This window comes from Equus przewalskii, chromosome 29 (assembly GCF_037783145.1).
Source record: "Equus przewalskii isolate Varuska chromosome 29, EquPr2, whole genome shotgun sequence".
Taxonomy (NCBI): domain Eukaryota; kingdom Metazoa; phylum Chordata; class Mammalia; order Perissodactyla; family Equidae; genus Equus; species Equus przewalskii.
This window is the reverse complement of record NC_091859.1, coordinates 31,922,328-31,945,877: the sequence shown is the minus strand read 5'-3', so window position 1 is coordinate 31,945,877 and position 23,550 is coordinate 31,922,328. Positions and strand designations below refer to the sequence as shown.

At 47.5% G+C, this 23,550-nt stretch overlaps 1 protein-coding gene across 5 annotated transcripts in view; it reads left to right on the top strand.

Moving 5' to 3' along the window:
- Positions 1–22,936, top strand: part of LARGE1 (LARGE xylosyl- and glucuronyltransferase 1) — a 548,747-nt gene extending 525,811 nt beyond the window's left edge. For all 5 annotated transcript variants that reach the window (XM_070600561.1, XM_070600564.1, XM_070600563.1 and 2 more), the window contains 3 exons: positions 13,429–13,575; positions 18,794–18,989; positions 21,333–22,936. In XM_070600561.1, coding sequence (XP_070456662.1) covers positions 13,429–13,575; positions 18,794–18,989; positions 21,333–21,530 — 541 coding nt within the window. In that variant the 3' untranslated portion in view covers positions 21,531–22,936. The remainder of the gene's footprint in view (positions 1–13,428; positions 13,576–18,793; positions 18,990–21,332) is intronic.
- The last annotated feature ends 614 nt before the right edge of the window (positions 22,937–23,550 follow it).

The window sequence follows — 23,550 nt, the reverse complement described above, 5'->3', positions numbered from 1 at the left end:
GAACTTCTTTGCCAGCTCACACCCATAACCGCTGCCACTGCAAACTCTGCCACCTTCAGTGCAGCCAGGGTAACTTCATAGAACCATCTCTGTTTTTTTTCTTATAAAATGAGAAACTATCTACTCGTGTTCATTCATTCAAAAAAATCTTCAGTGAGCACCTGCTGTGTGCCAGGCTGTGTGCTGCACTGGGACAGTGCTGACCCTGGACTCCTTCAGACCTGCATTTCAGCGCTGACTACTCCTCACCCAGCCTTTACTTGTCCTTGGGAAAGGTGCTTAACTTCACTTTCTTCGTCTATGAAATGGGGATTGTATTACTTCTTCCCTCTTAAGGTCCTGGGAAGATTAAATGTAATAAGATTTGGGAAGCACCCAGCACAATGCCTGGAACACTCCTCATTCCACAAATATATATGACATGTCTGCTGTGGCCAGGCACTGTTCTAGGCCCTAAGGCTCTTGCGGTGAACAGCACAAGCCAGATTCCTGCCCTCACGGAGTTTACATTCTAGGGGGCGCTCCAGCTGTCAGTGCTGCTGCTCTTCTTGTTATCATTACAGATACAGAGAGACAGGATAAAGGATCTCAAAGCAGATGACCCAGTGCAGGTGGGCAGGGAAGGCCTCGAAAAGAGGTGGTGGTTGACTTTAGGCTTGAAGGACTAATGGATGTAAAGGCATGAAATGTCATGGCATGTTCAAAGGAACATTCCAGAATGGCAGAAGGATCGAAGGTGGGAGGCCTGGGCAGCTCCCCTCAGCTGAGACTTTCCACGTCCAGAAGCCTGGGGCAGGTCTCAGCTCTTTCACTAACCCTGCAGAATCCTCCTCTGTGTTCAATGCCTGAGGCTCAAAATGTCTCTGCTTTGTTTTGCAAACGTTGCCTTTGCTTTCTGGGGACAAACGTGCCACCCTCGGCGGGGACTAATATTCTCACCGTGGATGGGAATGACAAATTTCAGTTTTATTCTGCTCTCTCGGGGATGACATCTAACCACCCTCCCCCATCACATTTCCCCTGGCACCTAATGGCTGCTCTATAAATATTTGTTGAACGACTGCAGAAATTTGAACAAGGCCAGGTAGAGGTGGCACTGAGCAAGGCCAGCTGGCTGCCTGCCAAGGGACATTACCAGGTGGCATTTCCCTGGGTTAATTCATCATTTTAATTCCACTGTCTCTATAACATTTAACATTTATTGAGCACTTACTGTGTGCCAAGCTCTGTTACAAGCACTTTCGCATGGATTTTGTCATTTAACCTCAACCATAATTCATTTCACAGACGAGAATGTTTAGGCTAAGTAATGCTCACAAGCAGAGCATTACCAAGTGGACAACGAGTGTGTCCTGGGCGTATTCAGAGGTGTTCTATGCTTAACCTCTTTATTGATCCAGCTGCCTGATGGGCACATCTCCACCATCCTCGGGATGGCCGTGACCATCATCACAGGTTGTATTTATCAAGTGCGTGCTGCGTATTGGAGGACTGTCTTAACCTCTACGTGAGATGATTCCTTTAATCCTCACAAAACCCCACAGCCCAGGTGCTAATACTGTCCCCATATCACAGAGGAGAGAACTGTGGTGTGCATGCAACTTACTCGAGAGTAGAAGCTGGTGAGTGTCCAGGTAGGACCTGAATCCGGGCAGTCTCCTCCAGAGCTGCCCGTCTAACCACGGAACTGTTGACTGCCCCTCCTGTGGCCCACAGCCTGCAATTAACACGGTGCCATCTCAGAGAAAACACTCCCTGATGTTTAGGTAAACATCAGCGGGCAACGGGGTCATTAAATAGGGATGAATAGGGATGTTGACAATTACAGTAGATGATGAATATGGAGCCCATAGCACAGAGGGTGGCATCATAAACTATAGTTGTGTGGTTTTTTTTTTTTAATTTGCCCCCAAAGCTCATTCTTAGCTTCTCTTCCTTTTCTACCCCCTCTGACTGACAGGTTCTCTCTCTGGATATGTTAATACCATCAGTTTAGGAGCTACCCCATCTTGCTGGGGCCTGGGAGCCCTCCTGGCTCTCCAGATGATTCTGCCTATCTCTGACCACATCCATTATGTGTGTATTTTATGGTTACACTCTCTGTGGGCAGCCTTATCGCCCTCATTTGCAAGTCCTTGCTGTTGTCCCCACACATCTCCTGGCAGCCTGTCCACCAGGAACTCATTTCCTAGGCGACTGTAGTAGAATCAGAGCAAACCCTGTTACCTGGCCTCCATGTCAGGGGATGGGAGGAGAGGCCGGGGAGGGCTGTGCCTGGTCTGCCTCCACATTATCAGTTATCAGCGCAGATAACAAGCACAGCTTAACTCTGCTCTTCCTTCCTCTGTGCCCTGAGGTAGGTTGCTAAGTCCTCAGAGGTGTTATTCAGATGGTTTCCCATGGCTCTGGTTCAAAGTCAAGATTACATCTACCACTGTTGAAGCTAGGCAGTTTAAAGAAGTGTAGGGGGCAGCTGGAGGCAAAGGGGCTTCTCCTAGCCTCGCACATGCACACATGCATAGACACACACACAAACACCCTTCCTTGCCCCTCACTGATTCATAATATCTGTGACCACATTAGCCCTGCTGCCCCTCACCATCTGCCAGCTCACTCACGGGTTCAGTTTGCACCAGGCCCACACACCAGTTCCAGGAATAAGCTGGAATCAGAAAAGTATGGGTGAATCTCGGACCCATCCCTCAGCTTTCTCTTCAAACAGGGATCACCCCGACGGTGCCCATGTACTCCTTGTGAGCATCACAGGAGAATATGCATGACCTACAGTCTGTGAAGGACCAAGGAAGGAAGAAATACGTGATTACAAGTGCCCTCCATGGACCAGGCGCTGTGCTAAGCCCCTGACAAATGTTATCTTTTTTATGACAACCTAGTCAATGATAAGTGCTTTTATTCCCATTATACAAGTGAGAAGATTAAAATGCACAAGATAAATTTGCCCAAAGGTCCTAAGTATTTAAAGCTGCAGAACTACAATTTCAACCCAGCTGTCTGTCATTTACAAAGGGCCTTTATAGAACCATCCTCTCTCCCACATATGACAACTACAGATTGATTCCCTCTTTCCCTGTGCATTTATTGAGTGCCTACTATTTGGCTGACACGGTGCTGGAGCTAGAAACAGAACCATGAACAAGGCTCGTCTCTGATGTCAAGCCTAGCAGAGCTGATAGTTTCATAAGCAAGCAATCTGCATGTTATTACCACCAGTATCACCCACCATCCCCAGTGAGTGAAGCAGCCCAGGATGAGCCAGTCCCAAAGAAGAGGCAGGACCGTCATCAAGGGCAACGCATCAAAGCCAGCAGAGGTGGGCCAGGGAGGTGCAGAGGCAAAATCCTCTCATTGGCTGTGCACGAAGAGTGAGGAGTGATGCTGTTCGGGGGCTTCTGAAACAGGTGTACACTCCGGCACAAGTTTCCTTCCCTCTTCCCATGCCCTCTTAATATATCTTTGATATGAGTGAGTCCCAGGGAACTTGTACGAGAACCGCTTGGCTTTCTTACATCTCAGGTTTGATTAAACAGTGGGATCTCTGACATTTGAGGCTATGGAGCTGGGCTGTAGAAATCCAGGGCTCTGAGAGCTGACGAGTCTTGTTTTCTCCTGGCCTTCTGACAGCAGCCCCAGTGCCCGAGGCCTGTGGTTGCCAGCAGTTTGTCACTTGTCAGCATTGGCCTCAGCTGTTCACTGCAGCACCACAAAGAAATCAGTTCAGCCAATTCTATTACAGGAGCAGAAGCGCACGTGGGCAGAGATGGAGGATCCCCCACTTCCACTCAAGGAGCAGAGGCAACAAGAGGTACCCAAATGGTAACCAGCATCAAGAGGGCTGATGCACAAAGCAATGACCCTGATCAAAGCCAGAGAGAGTGGGAAGATGCCCTCCAGAAGCTGGGGATGGTGTTCTCAAGCTAAGAGCGGAGGGAGTGGTGGTTAGCACCAAAGGCAGAGAGGAGTCAAGAAAGATGAGAATAGAGAAGTCTGTTAAATTGACAGTGTTGGAGACATTGCTGACCTTGGCCAAATCCAAGGAGTCAACCGGTAGACTATGGTAGTTTGAGAAGCTCATGGGCTGTAAAGAAAGGAAATCGTCAGTGTCAGAAGCTCAGTAAGCCAAGAGGTCGGTGCACGTGTCTCTGCATCTCCAAACACCGCCTGTGTTCTGGCCTCTGCCCCAGTTAGCTGCTAAGAGGTAGGCTCTGCCCTGGGGAGGAGAGTGCCATTTAAGGAGCACAAGCCTACAGACAGTAGCCTGCTGCCATCCCCCTCCATTCCGTTCCTAGCCACTCTCCCAACCAACTGCCTTGATCCGTGAACTGCAAGGAGCTCGTTGCTGGAGTGCAGAGTCACCATATTAACAGACTTGGCCCAAATAGATCCTGCAATTATTGATCTTTCCAGGTTATTTCTAAGCTAGTGCAGCCTTAATTAAGAAGATAATGATTATTATCATCTGATGAGAGTAACTATTAGCTGTTTATGAGGCAAATTAGTTAACCTCTCCGAGTTTTCATGTCTTCATTGGTAAACTGGGAACACTAGTACCTTTGTCGTAGGTTGCAGTGATTGGAGAAGTAATGCATAGTGCTTGCTACTGAATACACGAAAGCACTTTTTGTTACGATGTATTGACCATGTACAATGTACCGGGCATGCTCTAAGAAATTTAATTTCTCCCATCCTATGTGCTTTCTTAGTTCCAAAGCTTTGCAAATACCTAGAACCCCTCTCCTGAATGGCTAGCTCCTGCTTCTTAGTCAGAACACAGTGGTGGGAAGCTCTTCATGACGGGGCACCAGAGTGCCTACACCTCTGCCTTCCTCCCTCCCTACACTTTGAGCTCTGTAAGGACAAAGGTTCTATCTGTTCATTCAGCTCTGTACCCAACATCTATGTCTGGCTTCATAAATATTCATCAATTAATGAATATATTAGTTCTCTTAATAACCAAGTCCATGAAGTATTTATTATTATCCAGATAAGGAAACAAAAGCTGAGAGAGTTAAGAAAATTGCCCATGATTAGACAATTAGTGAAGTGATGGAGTTAAGATAGCATTTACATCATCTGATGTAAAAGATCATGCTCTTTTTCTCACTCTTCAGCCTCCTTTCAAACTGCCATCCCCTGAGAGGTATCCAGCCCTTACATCTGTTGGAAATAATTTTAGTTGGCTTCTCTTGAAACATCAGAATACCTGGCCGCATTGATTCCACGATCCCATATGGCAGCCACGCAGCTGGACATGAAGAGCATAAAGATGCCGGGCATGGACTCCCGGGTCGTCCCATCCTCTGCCCTTTTCTCCCTTTTGTCTCTCCAACACTGAAGTCTGGTGTCCACTGCCATTGATCATCCTGCGTGCCCTGGCCCCGCAGCTGTCTGAGTTTGCCCCCTCCCGCCCAATATAGGCAGATCTAAACAGGAGATAATTCCAGAACCACTTCTTCCTGTTTGAACTCAACTGGGCTTCCTCATTTTTCTTTACATCAGAGGTAGATGGTTTTTTTTAATTTTGTTCTGTGAAGACGACACCAGCTTGGGTTGGCAATACCTAATCTACACCAAGTGAAAGAGGAAGAATTTTGTTTCAGGGAATTCTGAGTAGAGTAGAATGCACAGGAGTAGAGAGAAGGGAGTTAGTTAATCCTTTGATGGAAGCTTCGAATCCCATTTTCAGGCAAGTTGTGACCATTTGTAGGACCCCTAGATGTGTCTAATTGGAAAACATGGGCCTCTTCTCCTAGCCCCTAGCTCATTGTTAAGGGTCGGGTATTAGTCATGGGGTTTTACTTAATTCCTCCCCTCTGAAGCTTGCGAGTCAGTTTTCCCAGACCTCTAGTCACTGAAGATGAAACCAAATGTTTTTTATGACAAAGGTGCTTATCACGAGGTTGTATGTTTTTGTGGTATGTAAGGTTCCCACTTCTCAGTCGATTATCCTGGCCTCTCTAAACATCCCTGGTTCTGCCACTGTAGCCAGCCCCTGTCTGGCCACCAGTATGTATTCGGGATGGGAAACGAGGGGCCAGCATGGTGACATGGCGGTTCAACCTGCCCTCGTGTTGACTTAGTTTGTTTCCGCAGAACTAGGGGAATGCTCCTCTAAATGGCCATTGCCCTCACACACCCCCATTAACTGGTCTTGGCTGGTGCTTCAGGTCCTCTTCTAGGTGCCAGTGACCACGGAAGAAGCCCCAGTGACCTCCACATTGCCAAAATCCAGTGGTCAGCCGCACTTCTCATCTTACTTGACTTCTCACGGCATTTGACTGCTGATAACTCCCCCCTAGGGACACACTGTTTTTCTCTTGGCTTATAGAAATACATGACTGTCTCAGTTTGGTTTTCAGCCTCATCATCCCTCCATGTAGTTCCCATTGCCAGCCACTTCTCTTCTCGTTCTACCCTCGCTCCCTTGGTGATATAGTTCAGTCTCGTGATTTTAAATATATCTGCCACTCATGCCCCGAATATCTCCAGCTAGCCCTGTCTCTTGACTTCAGAACTCACATGTCCACCAGCCTCCTCAGCATCTTCACTTAATTCTCATAAACATCTCAAATGAACTGTTCAAAACCTAAGTTCTGATCTTCCCCCAAAAGCGTACTCCTCCATCCCAGTTGATGGCCACTCCAGCCTTCCCATTATATAAACCAAGAGCCTTGGGTCATCCTTTGCTCCTGCTTTTTCACACCCCACATCCAGTGGATGAGGACATCCTCTTGGCTCTGGGACCAGGCCAGTTCTTCTCTCCTTCATTGTTGTTATACTGACCCAGGATATCTTACCTGTATTACCTCAAGGGCCTCCCAAATGACCTCCCAGCATCTGCCCGTGCAACACTACAGTCTGCTATCAACACGGCAGCCAGAGGAATTCTTTTTTTTTTTTTTTTTTTTTTTTTTTAAAGATTTTTATTTTTTCCTTTTTTCTCCCCAAAGCCCCCCGGTACATAGTTGTGTATTCTTCGTTGTGGGTTTTTCTAGTTGTGGCATGTGAGACGCTGCCTCAGCGTGGTCTAATGAGCAGTGTCATGTCCGCGCCCAGGATTCGAACTGACGAAACACTGGGCCGCCTGCAGCGGAGCGCGCGAACTTAACCACTCGGCCACGGGGCCAGCCCCCCAGAGGAATTCTTTTAATGTGAAAGACTGATCATCTCACTGCTCGCTCAGAGTTCCTCCGTGTCTCCTCATCTCACTAAGAGTACCATCCCAAGAACTCTGTGTTAGTTTCCTGTGGCTGCTGTAACAAATTACCACGAACATGATGGCTTTAAACAACACAAATGTACTATCTTTCAGTTCTGAAGGGCAGGACTCTGAGAAGGGTCTTACAGGGCTGAAATCAAGGTGTCGGCAGGTGTGCGTTTTCTGGAGACCCTAGGGCAGAATTTGTTTTCTTGCCTCCTAGAGGCCATCCACATTCTTTGACTCACAGCTGCATCACTCCAGCCTCTGCTTCCATCATCTTGTCTCTTCTGACACTAACCCTCCTGCTTCCCTCTTATAAGGACCCTTACGATTACATTGTACCCACCCAGACAATCCAGGATAAGCTTCCTATCTCAACATCCTTCAGTTACTCACATCTGCAAAGTCCCTTTTTCCATGTGAGGTAAGATGCCCACGGGTTTCTGGAATTAGGGCTTGGATATTTGTGGGGAGCGAGGGGGATTTCTGTTGCCCACCACAACCTTCAATGATCTGCAAGGCCCTGTATGATCTGCAGCACCCCGCCCCCGCCCCCCCCCCCCTCCACCGCCTCCTGCCCCATTTCTAGGTACCCTCCCTGTTCCTTGCTGTGCTCTTGTCATTAGGGCCTTTTTTTGCCCCAGATCACCACATGACTGGCTCCCTCACCTGCTCCAGGCATTTGCTTAAATATCCCTTCTCCATGGGGCCTGTCTAGACCACCGTATTTAAAATTGCAACCCATTCCCCACCTCTCGCCTTCCTACCGCCCCTTAGCCAGCTCCATTCTCTCTCACAGCAATTCTCACTTTCTAACATACTATGCAATTCACTCACTGTTCTTATTGTCTCTCTCCCCCCACCCCCACTAAAATGTCAGCTCCATGAGAACAGGAATTTCTGCCTGTTCTATTCACTGATGGATCCCAAGTGCTTACACAATGCCTGGCACAGGGTGGAATGAGTGAGGACATGAACAAATGAAAGAATAAAGTGCTTCAGTCGGCTCTGGCTGGACCTCGGACAGTGGGGAAAGGCCAGTATTGATGCCAGCCTTTGTGACTGCAGTCAAACCGACACGAGAAGGTGGGCAGGCAATCCTATTGATGGCCACCATGCATGGAGTGCTTATTCTCTGCCAGGTAGTTTAAGCACTTTACATATGGGAACTCACTGCATCCTCACAAACACCCTCTGAGGTTCATGCTGTCGTCACCATCCCCATCTTCACAGATACAGAAACTGTGGAACAAAGAGGTTAGGTAATCAGCCAGGATGTGAGCCTCAGCAGCCCGGCCCCAGGGCCCTTGTCTTCACCACTGATGAGGGGAAGTCGTAAGAGCCATGCAGTACGTCCTTCTTCCTTATTTCTCTGAGATACTTTCCCATAAGCTCTTCATGCCAGGCACCTGGGCTGTTTCCCTGGTGACAGAGACTTGCCTCTAGGGTGAAGGATAGGGTTAAAAAGAAGGGGGAGGGAGAGGGGGTGTGTGTGCATATGCACAGTCAACTGCCAGGATCCGTCTTGGGGTTTGGTAATTTTAAACACCAGGGAGCCCATCTACCTAACAGTCTCCCCTTTTGTGCTGTTTCTTTGACTTTACACTGAGCCCCGTGAGAGTCTACAGTCCCTGCCCACCTCCTCCCTTCAGTTGGCGTAGGAAGCCTCGCTACTCACTCACCTTGTCTCCCCTGCTCACCAGCTTTACCAGGTAGGAGCAAAACAGGCTATGAAGTCTTTGCGTACTTAAGCAAATTGAGAGGCTGAGGGAAGAAGATGCCCAGGAGAGGACACTCAGGGACTTCAAAGATGGACGCTGCCCAGCTCACAGTTTTCGCTCTGGTCAGCTCCTCCAGGCTGGAAGAGGGTGAATTTACTCTGTCTGGAACACCTTAATTGTTTTTGACACAAAGAAGGACTCAGAGCTGGCTGGAGAGTGAAATCTAATAAACTCTGTTTTCATAGACAAGCACGCTAGCAAGCCAAAGATCTCTCCTGCTTGTAAGAATCTATCGCCTTTTCTGAATCCTCCGCATTCGCCCGTTCTCTTGCTACAGGCCCACCAGTAAGCTGAGCCCGAAAGGGAAGGGGGCTCATTTGTTAATCGGTTATTGTAAGTTGGGCACTGTGTCAGGCTCTGGGGGGATCGTTTCATTTCGTCCTCACAGCAATCCTGATTGATAGGAGGTGAGCGTTGTCATCTCCATTTTACAGGTGGGGAGCCTGTGACCAGGAGAATTGAGCATCGTGCCCAAGGTCTTAAGAGAGAGTGGCAGGCAGGATTGGAGCCCAATGCTGGCTGGCTCCAGGTCACTTGTATTTGCTGTGCTTTTTCTTATACTAGCAGGTTCTGAATTCCTTCAGTAGATACCTGAGGCTTCTTTTAAGAGCTACTCAGTCTGAAAATGTTGTAGTAGGTTTGTGAATATTTTTGAAGGAGTCTTGAACAGGAAGCAAGGATAGTGTATCAATCAGGGTTCTTCAGGGAAACAGAAGCAATAGGATGGATGGATGGATGGGTTGATGGATGGATGGATAGATAGATAGATAGTTATTTAGGAATTGTGAGGACTGTCAAGTCTGAAATCCACAGAATGTTAATTGTATTCACAAAATACCTTCACAGCAACAGCTAGACAAGTGTTTGACCAAACAGCTGGGCACCATAGCCTAGCCCAGTTGACACATAAAATTAACCACCACAGGCATAATCATCAGGTACCTAGTGCTTAATCTGTGCCAAGCATTGCACCAAGCACTTCCACATGCACTTGTGCTTTTCCTTGTCAGAATGTTTCATAAGAACATGAACTTGAGACTCAGAATGGTGAAAGTGATGTGTCCAGGAGGAGTGGTGGAGTCAGAGCTAGAAACAGGTTTGTCTGATTGCTACACCAAGCTGCCTTCCAAAATCTTCAGTTTTAATCACTAGATTTAGCAATCTAAGAGGAATGAATGAAGAGACCCAGTCACTCAGCTTGTCAGGGCTGGCTCCAGAACTCAGGTCCCTGGGCTCCCAGTCCAGCCTTCTCATCTCACCGTACTGCCCCTCTGTTCCCAGAAGATTCTACCTTTGAAACACTCCATCCCCTGCAGGACTCATTCTCTAGATAAATGATGGCAGTGAATTGTGCAACCCTAGGTGGTCGGCAAGCCCCTGGGGGGGTGGGGTGTACTCACATGACACAGTACACAAGGGCCCCGGCTTCCACGGCCACCTCAATGAGGAGATGCACTCAGAGTTAGTACCCTGAAGCCACTTTATTGCTGAACAACTTCATAATGAGACCAGTATGGAAATCTCCTTGAACTGAGTCTGAAATAGACCTATCTAGTGACTAATCCATGTTCCTGGCAGTGTGTGTGTCTGTGAGATTAAAGGGAGTTTGCAGAAAGCACTCCTGAATCTGATGGTCTCTATGCAGTGGGGAAAGAAGGCTTTCTAGGACTCCATTTTCTAAGGCGTGCTGCTTCCCGGGTCTGCTGACTCTGAGCCTTTTTCAATATCTTGGTCAGAGTGATTTGGTTGCAAGCAACAGAAACCAACAGTAGGCAGCTTAATGAAAATGAAAAGAAATCAGAGGAAAACAAGACAAGAAAACAGTGGAGTGGCATTTCTTATGGAATCAGAGGAGGCTTTGGAAAACCAATCCTTGAGACCATAATTAACCCAGACCGCTCTGGGCCCCTCTGCAGCAGCAGTTCAGAAGCCGCTCGAGTGCTGCTTGACATTAATGCAAGTCAGCCCTTGGGATTCCAGTCTCTGCATCTCTGTTCAAACTCCCAAGAGTGAGAAACTGATTTACTCAGCTTGAGTCAAGTGTTTACTCTGGAACACACTGCCCTGGCCAGGGCTTCGTGTAGGATAGTATAGCTCTGGGAGCTGCCACTGTGTACAGGGGCTGTGAAGGCTTATATAGATAGAGACATCCACATTTATAGATCTCTGTAGGTGGGGGGTGTGTGTGTATGTATACTTGGCCCATTCTCTTCATAGTTCAGCCCTCCTAGCCTCCCACTCCATTTCCATAGCATTCATATCTTAAAACAATTAGCTGCAAATGCAGTCTTGGGCTTCAGCATCCTGAGACATTTAAGACAAGAATGTAAGTGCCAAGCAGGGAGAGAATTCGGCTGTTTTGTTCACTCTGTGTCTTCAAGTGCCCAGCATGGTCCCTGGCACACAGTAGGTGCTCAGTGATGGGTGAATGAACAGCAACCACCCCTCAATGCTGGGATACCTCCCTCCCCTCCTCCCCGGTGGTTCCAGGGGCTTGGCCATCTGGTGGGTCCAAAAATATTCTATAGACCCATATGTCCCATCCCCGACACCCAGAATCAAGAGATAGGGTAATACTTTTCCTGGAGAAAAGGTGACGAGCCCCAGCTCTGTGTCTAATGTAGGACTGATATGAATGCCTGGCCACGGATGAGGGAATCTTGGGTGTTGAGAACTGTGAAGTCATTGTTCAGAGAGACAAAAGGAGAGAGGAATGCAGGCCGGAGCAGGCTGACTTAGACCTCCGTCCTCCAATTGGCTAAGTATAGCTCGCCCGGATTCTATCTTGGTGTCATCCTTTTTGAATCTCCCCTGAAATAGTGACATGAGGGCCATATAACATTTGGTAGATAGTTGACGTGAGCATAATTATAAAGAGTGAACTACGAGTATATTCAGAAGATTCTAAAATGAACCTCAGTCCATCTCTCACCCACCTCCTCTCCAGTGGGAACTGGTGAGACCCCTTAATCAAGGGTGGTTTCTGAGGGCTGTGCTTATTTTGACCTGGTCCGGACTCCCCCTCATCAGTCATTGATACGAAACCCTGCTGACGTCCTTCTTGAGCTGCCTCTCTGCTCGTGGCCCGCGCTGGCCTGGGCTGACACAGTTACTTCAGGTAGCGTGACTACTCTTTGCAGACCAGCCTTAGTCCCTGCTTATGCCCAGGTTCAAAGTTTTGTTGAATGAAGTGATTTTAATAATACAGCAGTAAGCAGTTGTATCGCTACAGAGAGCTGCTTCTTCCAGTATTTTACAAAATGCCTTTCAATGCCTCACAGTACCCCAAGGGAGCCTGCTTTCTCTCCTTTAGAGAAAACAAGCAGATGGTCCATGCTGGCAGAGACCCAAGGGTCAGTGGTCTGAGCAGGAAGCCAGAACGAAGTGCCAAGGTCATGGCCAAAAGAGATCACGGAAGATCAAGCCAGGGAATCGTGATGGCACTGGCAGTCCATATTATAGTGGCCATTTGTTGCTACAAGCCTGCCATGTGCCAGCTGTGCCAAGCAGTGTTCATATTACCTTGTTCAGTGTCCACAGAAGCTCCAGGAGGGAAATATTCTTGCCTCATTTTAGGGAGGAGGAAGTGAGGTAGCGAGAAGCTAAATTACTTACCCAGGGTGGCAAGACTCATAAAGTGACAGAGCCAGGATTCAAATCCTGTCTGAGTTCATGACAAACCTCATGCTCTATGGCCCTCTCTGGACCTTTCTCGCTTTCCGAGTGATAGCCACAGAGCTGGGACTAGGTAGATAAATCCAGAATCGTAGGAGCTGGGTCTCAGAGGAGCGGAGCAGAAGGCCAGGCTCAAAGGCAGGAAGGAGTGAGAGGATGGCGGACTTTCCACCCATAAGTGGGATATGAGTGATGCACTGTACTGGGTGCTGGCTGCCCGGACGGGTCTGGCTAGTTCAAAGGCTCGGGGTCTGGAGGAGTCATGGAGTTGACGAGTCACCTCACCCAGAAAATGCCCAGGTCGGTGATTCGCTTGTCAGCTTTGATCTAGCTGCTCCCATGGGGCCAGCGATGCAGTAAGAGTGTGTGGTCAGCCCGGTGGTCCCAACAGGCTGGGCTCCAATCCGTGTGAATCCTCGGAGACCTGCCTTCTGCACTTGCCTCTGACAGTCACACACACTGTGAAAGGGAGGAAGGGTCCCTCAGCCCCTCCTGTCTGGCCTGTCCTCCGTTCACTCCCCCAAGAAGACTCTGCTCTCTGGGTCAGTGGCAGCAGTTCTGACTTGACTCCTGAGTGTTATTGGGCAAAATGCTGGGCCTCCCCAGGCCTCGGTATCCCCACCTTTAAACTGAGAAGTCAACTCAGGCTTTCTCTCCTCCACCTCCCTGTGCTAACCACCTCCCTGCCTTCACGTGGGATAGGTCTTTCCTCGGCATCACGGGACCCATTCTCTGCCTCCCCTTTCTTATCAGGAAGTCTGTCATCCAGCTCGACCTCGCCAATACCAAGAAGGCGATGATCGTCCCTGCATTCGAGACGCTGCGATACCGGCTCTCGTTCCCCAAGTCAAAAGCGGAGTTGCTGTCCATGCTGGACATGGGGACTCTCTTCACGTTCAGGTGAGTAGCCCACACTGCTGTCCCCTGGGGGCACCCAGAGGCCTTCTCGCTCCTGGGAAGCCAGATGCCAAAGCTGTTGGCCCAGAAGTTTGTTGCTAGCTTCAGACCATTTTAAGGCCAAAAAAAGCCCCACTGGCCCCAAACTACATGTTTGGAATATTCTTTGTCTTCTCACATGCCGTGTACTTGTTCTGTGCATGGGTGATAGACGTCACGTGTCCAGATGGAAGGATCTGGATGCTGAGTAGGGAGTTCAGCTTCATCTTTTTGTGTTTTACTCAGTTGAGGCTCCTGACCCTATATCCTGCTCTGAATTCTCTCTTTAATTTGCTTGTTCATTCATTCATTTGGTAAGTGGGTTTCATCCTATTAGCACCATCACTGCTGTTACCCTTTTTCTTTTTTTGTGAGCGGTCTGTTCTGCAAGGTCCTCAGGCCTGGGATGGGCAGCCGTGGCTTCGACAACCAAAGTCATTAAGGTGACTTCAGGGTTGCACACAGCAGATGTGGAAGCTGACTTTCCCGTTGCCCAGGTGACCGTTTCAAACAAACCCATCGTTGTCCTGATTTCTCAGGCCCCTGAGTCCTACAGGAACAACCTAGAGGGGCTACCCTCCCTGTCTGTCCAACTGCCCAGGCGCGAATGGGGTCCGTCTTCTAGGATGGGCCACCGCATTAAGTGTCACACCCCTGGGGAAGCAGGAGTCCTGTGGGTCTCTAGACAGAACATTCTGAAGAGGGCACCATTGCTTCCATATGCTCCTATTTTAAAGAGAGCCTTCCATTTCAAAGAATGGCCCACGCTTCCTTGGAGCTAAACAATGTACATTTCTAGGCAATCTGAATTTTACTGAAAAGATTGTAATAATAACTGAGGTTTTCGTACCACTATCAAGTTACTATAAGTTCCTAGAAGGTTTTCTCAAACTTTGTGAACATAACTTTATGAGATAGGTTATTCATTCAACAATTCAGAGAGTATCCCTTTTCACATTTTACACAGATTGAAAAACAGAGGAGTGGAGGGGCCCTGATGGAGCCAGCACTCAAATTCCAGCCTTCTTCCGCTATCTGGAATTCTGGAAAGTGACCCGAAAGAGTTAATAGCCCCACAGACCAATCCTTCTTTCTTTTCAGAAAGAAATAGTAATTACCTTTTATTGAGTACTTAACGTGTGCCAGGCTCATTTAATCCTCACAGCAAATCCATGAGGCAGGTGCTATTAGCCCCATTTTACAGTTAAAGGAACTGAGGCTCTGAGAAGCTAAATAACTTGCCTAAGGCCACACAGCCAGTACGTGGCAGAGCCTGGGTTCAGCCCAGGTCTGAGGAACCACAGAGCTCTGAACCAAAATACCACTGGACCGCTGATCAAGTCCTGAATTTTCTTACCAATCAGTGTTTGAAGAAGTAGGGAAAACTTGGACTCTCAGACCAAACCTCAGTCTGATTCTCCCACAGACGCCAGAGCCTGGCGGCTGACCACCTGGCAAATTTCCAAGGCCTCCTTCCTTCCATCTTCATCCCCACATGATTTGAGAACTCATTTCAAGGTGAAGGCCTGAGAGCCGGGGTGTGGCCTGCTGTGTCCGTGATTGCCGCTCTGGCCAGAGGCTCACAAGCTACCGCGCCAAATATTAAATTCCAGACCTCCCCTCCAAGAAATTGCTTTTGTCACTTTCCCTCCACATGATGACCTCTTAAACCTCCTAGCAGCTGAAACCTGCTGCCCACTGTACCTGGATAGGGCAGTCATGCACACGGCTGCTAATCCTCCAGGACATCGGTTCTCAGAGTGTGGTCCCCGGACCAGCAGGACCAGCAGGACCAGCATCCCCCGGGAACTTAAGAAAGGCAGAGTCTCCAGCCCCAATCCAGACCTACTGGGTCGGGAAGTCTAGAGGTGGAACCCAGTGATCCGACTGTTAAAAAATAGTTTTCCAAGTGATTCTGATACACACTGGAGTTCGAGAGCCACTGCTCAAAGCGAAGTGCCCCAAATCTCTTCAAAGTAGCATCCTACAGGGTACACCCTGGACACCTCTCTCATCACTATTTTTTTGGGTATTACCTGGTGTTGCTGATCTCAGAGAGCAAGCTCTGGGGTCCAGTGCATCCTGGTCGGACAGTAGGTTCCTCGGGGCATTTTCAGGCTGTGGTTTATTTGAATGGCAGGTCAACTGTAACTTCCCCACCACTCGCCGTGCTGTCAGTCTTCCGGGCTGAATAATGGAAGCTGCCTCCCCACCCAGGGGGACAGAACTGACCCAGCTGTCCCCGTCCCCCTCTCTTTTTTCTTCTTTTTCACATCATAATAGGCCGAGAGTTTAGATTCTAAAGATGAAGGACAAATAAGATGAGTATTGATACATTGATGTCACTGACAGTTAGACCACCACGAATTGCAAAAAAAGGGACAAAATGAGACTATCTTCATTTTCTGAGGATTTATTATGTATCGGACACTGCTCTTGAGTACTTTCTGTGAATTAATCCACATAAATTGTCATAAATCCATGAAGTAGGTATTGTTATTATCTGTTTTACCAAGAGAAGGAAGCAAAGGTACAGAGGAGTTGAGTAACTTCTCTGCACCTATCGAGCGACAGAATTCAAACTCCAACAGCCTGGCACCAGGACCAGTGTTTTTAGCCACCTTGTCACACTGCCTGTTAGGGACAGAGCAGTTATTGAAACCTCCTGTGTGCCGGCACTGTGCCAAGCTGTTTACAAACATTCTCTTTTAAGCTCCTCAGCAGTTAAAGAAGATGGTATTCTTTGCCCGAGTGGACACAAGAGGAGAGTAGAGCCCAGTGTAAATGCTTTGTTGTACAAGTTCCATAGCTCCTAAGTGGCCGAGGCGGTGTTTGAACCCTGGGGCAGTGGCTCCAGCGTGCTGTGCTTTGAACCTAATGCACGTTCACAGCCGTCCGTCGGTTGTGCTAGGCCAGTGCTGTCAAAGGTGTCAGATGTCAAAACTGCCTGTTCCACAAGTTCGCAAATGGGAAACCAACTCCTTCCAGCCTGATTTTTGGATTAGTCCCAACATCTTGCAATATCCCTCCTTCTCACACTCGTTCCAGTGGCCTTCCTCCACCTTTCATTTTTCTTTCATTCAAGTGAAATTGGTTTTGGGAGAGGTCGCTGAATTGGTGGAGCCGGAAATTCAAGTCCCTGCCTTCCCCCAGCCTGGCCATCTCACCCAACCACACAGCCTACTGAAAGGCCACCTAGTGGGCAAGTGCCCATTCAACCACACTGGACGGCTCCCTGAGGGTCCCGGGGATGTCCAGCCTCGGTGGTGAAGGAGCAAAATAAAGAAGCAGCCGCATCCCCAACCAGAGGGTTCCACAAGCCACACTGAACACTACTCAAACCCTCCCCTGTTTAGAGAGCCCTCCCTGAGGTGGAGGTGGAACCCAGGACTCCAAGCTCCTTTCCCCCGACAGCTAAATTGTTGGGTTCCCATCCTTCCATCTTGCTTTCATTTTATGAAGCTTTTCTTTCTAGAATGTTCTTTTCCCCTAACCCATTTCTCTTAAGTCATATCTGCTGCTTCAATAGACTCCCAGCATCCTGCCATCTCTTTGTAGCTTCCAGAGGCATCCTCCTGCCCCACTAACTGGCTTCTGATTTAGGTGCCTCTCCAGTTTTTAGATACTCATTCATTCGTTCATTTATTCGACTTAGTGTACAAGTTGCTATTGTACATCATTGACTAGTTGCTCTATATATAGGCCAGAGAGAGTGAGTGACAGCAACATACAAAAGAGGTAACCCAGCGCAGTGGTTAAGTGTCCTGGCCCTTGAGCCAGGCTGCTTAAGTTTGAATCCCAGCTCCACCTCTTACTATTTGTAACTTGATGTTGGGTAAATTATAAGAATTTAAAACTATAGGTATAGCATTTGCAATATAACCAGTATATAGTGAGTACTCAATAAATATTAGCTTATTATCATTGTTCTTTTATGGTTGTATTCATTTTCTATTGCTGTATAACAAATTACCACAGATTTAGAAGCTCAGAACAATACAAATTATCTCGCAGTCTCTGAGGGTCAGAGGTCCAGGCACAGAATGGCTGGATTCTCTGCTCAGGGTCTCACGGGCTGAAATCAAGGTGTGGGCAAGACTGCAGTTCTCTTCCAGAGCATGTGGTCCTCCTCCAGGCTCACTGGCTGTCGGCAGAATTCCTTTCCTTGTGATTGGAGGACCGAGGTCTCCGTTTTCCTGCTGGTTCTTTGCCAGGTGGTCCCCATAGGCAGCTCACACATGGCTCTTTGCTTTCTTCCAGACCCAGATCTAAAGGTTTACATGAGTAGGTCAGGCCCACCCCAATAGTCTCCCTTTTAAATAACCCGAAGTCAGCTGATTAGTAACCTTAATTACATTTACAAAAATCCTTTTCACCATGTAATGTAAGATAATTACAGGAGTGGTGTTGTATTCACAGGTTCTGCCTCAAGGCAGAGACATTAGCAAAGGCAGGGTCATTCAGGGTCAGTTTAGACTTCTGCCTTCCACAGCAGTCTCTGGTAGGAATAGCTCTGATACAGACTAACCTGCAGTTAGTTCCATATAAATGACACAGAGCACTCCAGAAGTTCACTTACCCTTTCATAGTGGGAGTCTCCTCGTTAGTGAAAGATGGAGATAATAGACTCATTTGTTTCTTAGGGCTACCATAACAAAATACTACAAACTAGTTGCTTAAAACAACGGAAATTTAGTCTCTCACAGTTCTGGAGGCCAGAAGTCCAAAATCAATGTGTTGGCAGCCCTTACTTCCTCCAAAGGCTCTAAGGAAGACTCCTTCCTTGCCTCTTTCTAGCTTCTGGTGATTACTGGCAATCCTGAGCATTCCTTGGCTTGTGTACCCATCACTTCTATTTCTGCCTCTGTCTTCATGTGGCATTCTCCCTGTGTGTCTCTGTATCCAAATTTCCCTCTTGTTATAAGGACACCAGTCTTTGGATTAGAGCCCACCCTAATCCACTATGACCTCATCATGTTTACATTTGCAAACACCCTCTTTCCAAATAGATCACATTCACAAATACTGGTGATCAGGACTTCGAACATATCTTTTTGGGGGACACAACGCAACCCACAACAAGGACTTTATCAGCATATAACTCTTCTGCCTCCAAATCAGCAGCGTTTGAAAAGCTCAGCTTCCTTCTCTCCACCCAATGGCTTTTCTCCATGTGTCCCAGGTACCATGTCTGGACGAAAGGCCATGCACCCACAAACTTTGCCAAGTGGCGGACCGCCACCACGCCTTACCGGGTTGAGTGGGAGGCTGATTTTGAGCCATACGTTGTCGTCAGACGGGACTGCCCTGAGTACGACCGGAGGTTTGTGGGCTTTGGCTGGAATAAGGTGGCTCATATCATGGAACTGGATGCGCAGGTGAGAAGAATGGGACATCATGGACCTGGTGCTGTGGGCTAACAGGGAGGGAGGAGAGGCCTAGGTCTTAGAGCTGCAAGGGGACCTTGGAGATAAGAAAGCAGAGACCTGAGAGGGAACAAGACGTGGTAAGGGACCTAGAATGGGGATGTGGCAGTACTAATTTTCAGGGCTGTTAAGTCCCAAACCATTCCTCTTTCTTCTACCCTTGGATGAGAGTTGGGTTCCTGGCCAGGACCTAGTGACAAACCGTGTCACTCCCTCATCCTGAGTCAACCCAGTGATGAAGACAAGCAAATAATGCCCATTCATCACTTTGCCTGTGAGTCATATAATTGACACAAGGCATCCTGGGAGTTCCATGTAAATGACACAAAGCATGCAGCTAAGTATTCCACACTACAGCTAAAAGACTGATGATTTTTAGGCTGTGTTTAGTCATGAAACCCTTTCATTCATTCAACTAATACTCACTGAACACCTACTTCAAAAGGAATCTCCTGCAGAATTCTAATAGGTTAAACCAGGGGGCTGCCAACTTTTTTTGTAAAGGACCAGATAATAAATTTGGGGGCTCTTGGGGGGCCTACAAGTCTCCTTTTCAACTACTCAACTCTGCCATTATAGTTCGATGACAGACAGTATCTAAACAAATTCGTGTCGCTATGTTCCAATAAAACTCGATTTACAAAAGCATGCAGTGGCCAGACATGCCATAGTTTGTCAACCACTATGTTAAAAAGCCAAAAGCAAACCTCTCTGGTTAAATTAGGAGGAGGATGCCCGCGCTCCTCCACCCCACCCTTTTTTCTTCTTGTATGCTTTTCTCCCAGGCACCTCCTCATGGAGCACAGTGTATATATTTCCTGACAAGAGCACCCCAAATTCAGGAAAAGCAAGGTTGGATCCTCAGTGCTGGCTGCCCTGAGAATCACCTGGAGAACTTTCCAACAGTTTCACTGTGTTTGAGAGCAGTCCAAGGTGATTTTAATAAATACCCAGGGTTGCGAACCACTGATATAGGTAGAAGGTCATAGAATAGTGTCCATATTTAACAATAGAAAGCATGACCTTTATTATCTGTTTTTTCAATAATACTTGGAGGTGGTTCAGTGCTGCTCACAGACAGAAATGTTTCGTCTGCCTCAGCTTCTGGTTGAAAGAAAAGAAATATCATAATATTCATGCTTCCAGCAATGTGGTGACATGAACTGGTTCAAATAAAGTTAATTTCCCAGCCCTGAGGCCTGAACTTTGTTTTCAGCAATTTTGACAGAACTCTTGAAAATTGAGTTCATATTTTCCTTTCTTTGCCAATTCACATGCCAAACATAATTTTACCCTTTCCAGTGATTAAAGAAATAATGAGTACACACCTGACAGGTAATCCAGCCACACCTGCAGGGGCTGGTGGGGTTGATAGGGTTCTCTGTCCCCACACGAAATGTCCCAGACAGCTAAGCTCTGGGAGTTGCTGTATTTCCTTGCTGTGGTTTTTCTCACTCCTTCCTCCCCATCAGCTGTCATTTCTGGCTGCTGTCAGTATTCCTCCATCTGTAACAGCTGCCTTTCCCCGTCCTGATGTTCCCTTTCTGAGCTTGTTCTGATCTGCTCTGAGCTGGGAAACTGATGACCCAAGTTTATCAGACATCATGTCCAAAATCAGAGCGCATAGATTCTGGGTGGAGATGTGCTGGGTTCTCCTTTGAGTTACATGTCCTAAATTTGTGTCGCCTGCTTTGGCTATTCAGAGGCCTTTTATTTTTGGTCTGAGTTTTCATCTATATTCTGCCAAGTGGAGGGTACCATATGACACTGTGACTTTTACTGAGGATTTTGTTCTCAATGAGCTCCAGTCCAGTGGAACCTTTTTTTCCTTTACTTCTTTTTTGTCCCCTCTTTTTGTACTAATCTGTTGAGGCTGTCACATCTGATCAATGCGAAATCACGTAAACAGATGTCATTTAATTGAGCGAAAGATTCTCTCACAGCTTGCATCATTCTAGAGCAACCACATGGGTGTGTGCTCACATTTATCAAGAACCGTCATGGGCCATGAGCCCTGCCCAGCACTATCCATACATTATTGGTCATCTTTCAAGGGAGGTATTATTACTTTCACTATAGGTGAGAAAACAAAAGCTCAGAGAAGTCCAAGGTCATGGAAACAGCCCTGAACTCTCCCCGCTCCAACATGGTTGTGCTCTCCATGGTGCTGCCCTGCTTGTTGGTGTCATTCCCCACTTCATTCATTCACTTAGTCATTCGATCATCCACTTGGGCATTCATCCTACATGACTGAAGCTTCTTGCACGTGCTTACGCTGCTCTCGTCTTCTTCCAGGAATATGAATTCATCGTGCTACCCAATGCCTACATGATCCACATGCCTCATGCCCCCAGCTTCGACATCACCAAGTTCCGGTCCAACAAGCAATACCGCATCTGTCTCAAAACCCTGAAGGAAGAGTTTCAGCAGGACATGTCCCGCCGCTACGGCTTTGCCGCCCTCAAATATCTCACGGCCGAGAACAACAGCTAGCACCAGGAAGCCCGCCACCAGGGAGAGACATTCTACAGGGGGAGAGCCACTTGCTGTTTGGGGCCCAGCCTTCAAACTCAAAATTGAGCACTGCTTGTTTGGTTTGTTTTTATCTGTTTCTTTGGCCCAACGAAGCTGCCCTCACTACAGAGATCTGGGACAAGGATCCAGCCAGCCCTTCTCTGCTCCATGACCTGGCATTCCCAGAAGGTGGAAAAATCCTTCCTCTACACAGTCTCTTCAAGAATGGGACATTCTTGGAGGGGTGAGAGGGAGCAACGGGGTTGGCCCAGCACAGAGCCACACAACTAAGCAAGGCTTCAGGATGTTCTTGTTGCTTTTTAAGAAAGGGAAGTCAGGGTGCTGGGGGCTAGCCATCCCAGGGAGTAAAAGCAAAAATCCCTCTTCAGTCAGAAGCAACTGTCTGCTTTGCCCTGCAATCTAGCTGGGTATCCATGGGGAGGGCAAACCAATGATCAGAACCAACCATTTGGAAAAACCCAATGGGGACGTTGTACCTGGCGCGACCTAGAGGTGGAATTGGTTGGTTCTTTATCCTCAAGATCATTCTTGTTTTGTTTTGATTTATTTTTGTGTTGGGGGATTTAATTTGTGTTTGTTTTTGGTCTGGGAATCCAAACTAGAAAATCTGATCTTTTAGGGGAAATCAGCTCCACAACCAACATCCCTTTATGAGCAGTGGTCCAGCAGGAAGGACCAGAGTCTTCAGCCAATATCTCAACATGGGCAGCTTCCTTCAGGATTATTGCTGAGGCCCCCATGACCTTGGGTTCCCTACTCTCCAGAATCCAGGGGCTACGATGGGGACTGCAGAAATACAAAGATCGACTGCTTTACAACCAGTTACATTTTCTATTGGCAGTGACTGATTCATGGAGCAAGGGCTTTGAAGGGACTCTTTCTGTGCAGACAAAAGGTACGAACCTCTCAGGCCTTTAGAAGAACTTTAATGATTCGTGCGAGCCCAGTTCTGAAGATTCGTATGTCCGTTCGGGGACTTTCCAGAAGAACGTGTTGGGTTCCTCTGTGTTCACGCCCATTTAACTGCAGCTGGGACGAGGTCAGGGCCTCACGCGCCCTTTGGAATGTGTCCAAGGGTAGGCGAGCACCTTCACCGTTTCACAGATTGAGGAGACACTGGACTTTTTACCCATTTTCTTGAATCTTCAATATTAATGTCGTGTTTACATTGATGAGAACAAGAGTCAGTGCCCTAGTCTCTGCCGGGCTGTTTGTTCGGAGCTTCAATGTGACCAGCGAACGTTGCATTCAATAAAGAAAGTACAGACTGTTTCTTCCCACTCCCCCTCCCACTCTTGTAAGAAGCTACTGAGACACACTTCAGTGTAGAAAGCGAAATCGATAAATGACAACTTTACACTTTCTGTTCCCTTGTTTTCTTTTTCTCATCATTTGAACTTTGATCTTCTTTTTCTCCTTGCCTGAGGTTAGATCTCCCTTTATTCTCTAACCCTCGAAGCATTTTCACATTTTCCATTTAGCTTCTGTCTCAGCGTCGAAGCCAGATGTTTTATATACCAGATGTGAGCCAGCAAGGTGAACCAGGGCAATCAACAGTAACGTGAACACCCCCACCCTTTGTCCTGGTGGTCATCTGAAACCCTGCAACAATCTGGTTTATGAGACCCCCTCAATATGGTATGTCTCAAGCGGATATTTCACTCACATTTATGGAAACATTTAGGAAAACTATTAGGACTAATCCTCACACAGATGTAGGTAAGATTATGTGTGTGTGTGTGTGTGTGCATATAAATGTATACACATATACATACATATATTACATATATAGCATATATGCAGCATTTATATTACAAAAGTAATACATACAGTGAACATACGTACAGTAAAAAAGCTAAACATTACAAAAGCATTCAAAGCACATGTTAAAGTCTGTGTTCTCCATTGGTGTGTGGGAGTCAGCTCCTCCTAGCTCACGAGAACATATTGTATCCATCCCTTCCAACGCCTGTATTCA